This window comes from Crocodylus porosus, unplaced genomic scaffold (assembly GCF_001723895.1).
Source record: "Crocodylus porosus isolate Cpor-Errol unplaced genomic scaffold, CroPor_comp1, whole genome shotgun sequence".
Taxonomy (NCBI): domain Eukaryota; kingdom Metazoa; phylum Chordata; order Crocodylia; family Crocodylidae; genus Crocodylus; species Crocodylus porosus.
Window position 1 is genome coordinate 67,803,600 of NW_017728949.1, and position 3,546 is coordinate 67,807,145.

General features: G+C 42.2%; 1 protein-coding gene across 3 annotated transcripts in view; it reads left to right on the top strand.

Annotated features, from left to right (window-relative positions):
* Nucleotides 1–3,546, top strand: part of ACMSD (aminocarboxymuconate semialdehyde decarboxylase) — a 69,512-nt gene that overhangs the window by 36,125 nt on the left and 29,841 nt on the right. For all 3 annotated transcript variants that reach the window (XM_019554587.1, XM_019554588.1, XM_019554586.1), the window contains exon 6: nt 1,228–1,321. In XM_019554587.1, the coding sequence (XP_019410132.1) occupies nt 1,228–1,321 (94 nt within the window). The remainder of the gene's footprint in view (nt 1–1,227; nt 1,322–3,546) is intronic.

Sequence of the window (3,546 nt, forward strand, 5' to 3'; positions counted from 1 at the left end):
CCACCGTTAAGTCTCTCTCCCCTGGACTGCCTTTTACTCTAACCCAGAGCACCTCAGAGTGCCCCCCCTCTACCCCCTTGCTAATTAACGAGGAAGTATATTCCTCCTTGATGTAGAGTGCTACTCCTCCACCTTTCCTTCCTATCCTGTCCTTCCTGTCTGCTGTCTACATTGGACAGAATGGGAGATCTCTTTAAAAGTTTTACAGCCCTGATCTAGATAGTATTTTCTTGGCTTAACAATGAGAATGACATGGGAGTGGAAAGTGGAGGACTTCTAAAGCTGAGTCTTGCTGCTTGGTGTGGCTTTCAGTGTTAGGGTGGTTTCCTAATCAGTTGTCATTTTACCAGTCTCCTCCATCTCTGTCTCTATGTCCTGTTTCCTCAGTGTCTGCCTTTCAGTTTAGGCTGCTTGGGGTTTGGGCTACTTCCAGGTGTCTATACCTCCAGGGCTAGACCCCACAACCTTAAGCTTTTCAGCCACGTTAATCAACGCCTTGCAGCACTACAGTGGGCCCTTGGGCTATGACACCTGTGGCTCCAACCTTCTTCATGGGAAATAGGTTAGGCAGGGTGCTGGAACAACCTGACCTGTGGCCTCCACATCTCCTCTTACAGTTGCTCTCAGTCCACTGGGTGTGCATTACAAAAAAAAGAAAAATCTCAACCTAAAGTTCTTCCCCTGCCTCAGACAACATTTCCTCTGGGCTTCCCCCCAGTCATGTAACCTCAACAAACCAGGAACAATGTGGAAAAAGCATGGGGAACCAAGGGTGCAAGGGCAGTGGGAGTCTGCGGGCCACAAAGCAAGTGCTTATGGGCCATATGTCATCCGTGGGCTACCAATTGGATAGCCCTGGCCTGGAGCATATTGGCATTTATGCAGATCATTCAACCTGAGTGATTCATAACCCACTTAATTCACAGCTACTTGCCAAGTAAAGGATGAGCTGTGCTGCTGTTTACAGTGGCCTTTACTTCATGGGCACTGCTTCTCAACACAGCTGGAGTACAGCAGTAGTCCCATGCAGCTGATTGCCGCAGCTTTTATTTCAAAGGGTACCTTTTCTGCAGTCAGCTCAATGATCCTACACAGCTGTTTGTTGTGGCTGTATATACCCCAGCTAGTTCACAAACCCTCATCCCCACAGGAACCTAACCCCATGGGCTAGGTAGAGTCTACCTTACTGTTAAGTCTGTACTGCACTTTGTTTTCTCTTGATTGAAGGCTGCTGAGCAATTAAACTGTAGCTTGTTTGTGCATCCCTGGGACATGCAGACAGATGGAAGGATGTCTAAGTACTGGCTTCCCTGGCTCGTAGGTGAGTATAACATTATATTATTCAATTTTCATTCATTAGCCACCTCCAGGAGTAGCAAATTTTGCCAAGATGGCAATTGAAATGTATCAATGCATAAGAAAGCTTACGTGGTTATTTTTGGTCAATTGTCTTTTAAAACTAGATACTGTCATTAGAGCCACACGGTAAATCTCAGTTATTTGTTTTTACCCATGTGGCTGTGTAAGCATGATGGTGTAGACATGATAGTGTCTCTCACATATTTTTATGCATATGTAGTTTGGCTAAATTTACAAATCAGTAGCTAAAATTTAACAAGATTAGGAACAGTCTTCTCTCATTCTCTTGTCTCCTTAAGTCAGTAAATCTCTAGAGATCTCCTTTTGCAGTTCTAATGAGAACTTCTGAAAGGGATTCTGATTAGAAGACAGACAGGTAGTATTAGCAAGTGACAAAGCATTAATTCCTATGATTTCATTTCAATCAGATAGATTTGGGAGTATTTTAAATTCATTTCAACCTTAGCTGAAATAATGTGTGCTTTAAAAGTTCCTAAGAGGTACAGCCAGCGTAGAGTCATCTGGTTTTTGTCTTTTCACACCTTCCACTTATATTAGAAGAACACAAAGTAACAGCATATAAATTTGTACCACACCCTGCTGTTGCCTGGCCTGATTCTGCTGTCACTTACTCAGTTTTGCATTGTGTAACATCATTGACACAATGGAATCATTCCTGATTTACACCCTCATGACTGAGAACAGAATCAGATTTTTCTAATTGGGTCTCCACTACAATATCATATTTATTTGAATCTAAAATGTATACAAGATGACCCCCCCCACAGTAATTAGCTTCTATATATGGAAAATGTATAATTTGTTATAACTTTCTGGAAATAAAATCTAATTATTAGAAGTTGGTCTTGAATTTGTCCCCATCCCACTGCCACAGCAAGGAAAATAAATATGAGGAAGTCAGATAGTCCCCTTCTCTTCCCCCTCTCCCTTATTGTCTGCTCTCCCTCAGCACATGAAGGTGAGGAGCAAATTTGAAAGCACTGACCTTGGAATAAACATAATTTATCATATAGGTAAATTACTACAGGTACCCGTAAACTTAGTTCATCCAGGATGGATGCATTTTACCTTTTTTTAAACTGCTGCAAGTTTTAGCACAGGTATTCCATAAACATACTTTTAAGCAAAAATTTTGTACCTAATTATATATAGTACAAACTATGCATGATATTAGTCCAAAGCCAGAAGGCTCATGATTTACCACACAGTTCATTGGGCTAAGCTCCAGCAGAGTCAACAGCATTTCAAGCCATGGTGATCCCACAGCTTAGCACTGCTCAGTATGTGTGTGTACTCCAGATACCTACCACACAGGGTCCATTGCTAATTAGCCCCGCATCATGATTGGAACTGAGTGAATTCTGGGTGACTTATTAGGCCCAGTTTGGTGATGTTTGCCAGACATTTAAGGCTTGTGAAGAAACATTGCCAGACATTTGAGGCTTGTGTTGACTGTATTTAATCAGCTTCATTGTTGATTTCCATTATTGAGCACATGCTGCTTTTAGCAATAGTTTAATGATAGACAGTGTATTTAATGAGGTTTCCTTGTATGCAATTATAAGACAAGGGGCTTTTTTCCCACGACTGAGGGACAAGAATTAATTCTGTATTCAAGTAAATACGGTATTTTGGTGCTGCAAACATTGTTATACTTGTAAAACATCTCATTGCTATGCACAACATTTCCAGTCCAAAAGCTCACAGCACCATTGTTGCCCAAGCACTGGCACATCTGATATCAGTTCAGATCCACCGCTATCCGCAGCAGTGAAAACAGACAACTAGTTGCTCTCTCCATTTGAATACTTTATCAGATAACTCTGCTTAGAGCAGGTTTAATATACAGAATATTAAAAGAGCTGAAAATTGTTACATCTCCTCAATTAGACCACAACAATCTAGAAACTAATTCTCATATTAATCATGTAGAGCCCCATATCAGTGTTGGCCCCATCCTCTGGCTGTGACCATCCGATAACATCTAAGTCCTCTTGAGATTAATGGAAGATGTGCGCCTGCTCAGTTTGGCTAGGAGTCAGGAGGGAGGGTTGTAGACCAGTGGCTTTCAAACTTCTTATATACCAGGATCCATCTGTAAACATCAATGGCCAGTCCCGACCCCAGCGCCGCTCACTCCTGACCTGCTGCCCCCCACCCCCAGGC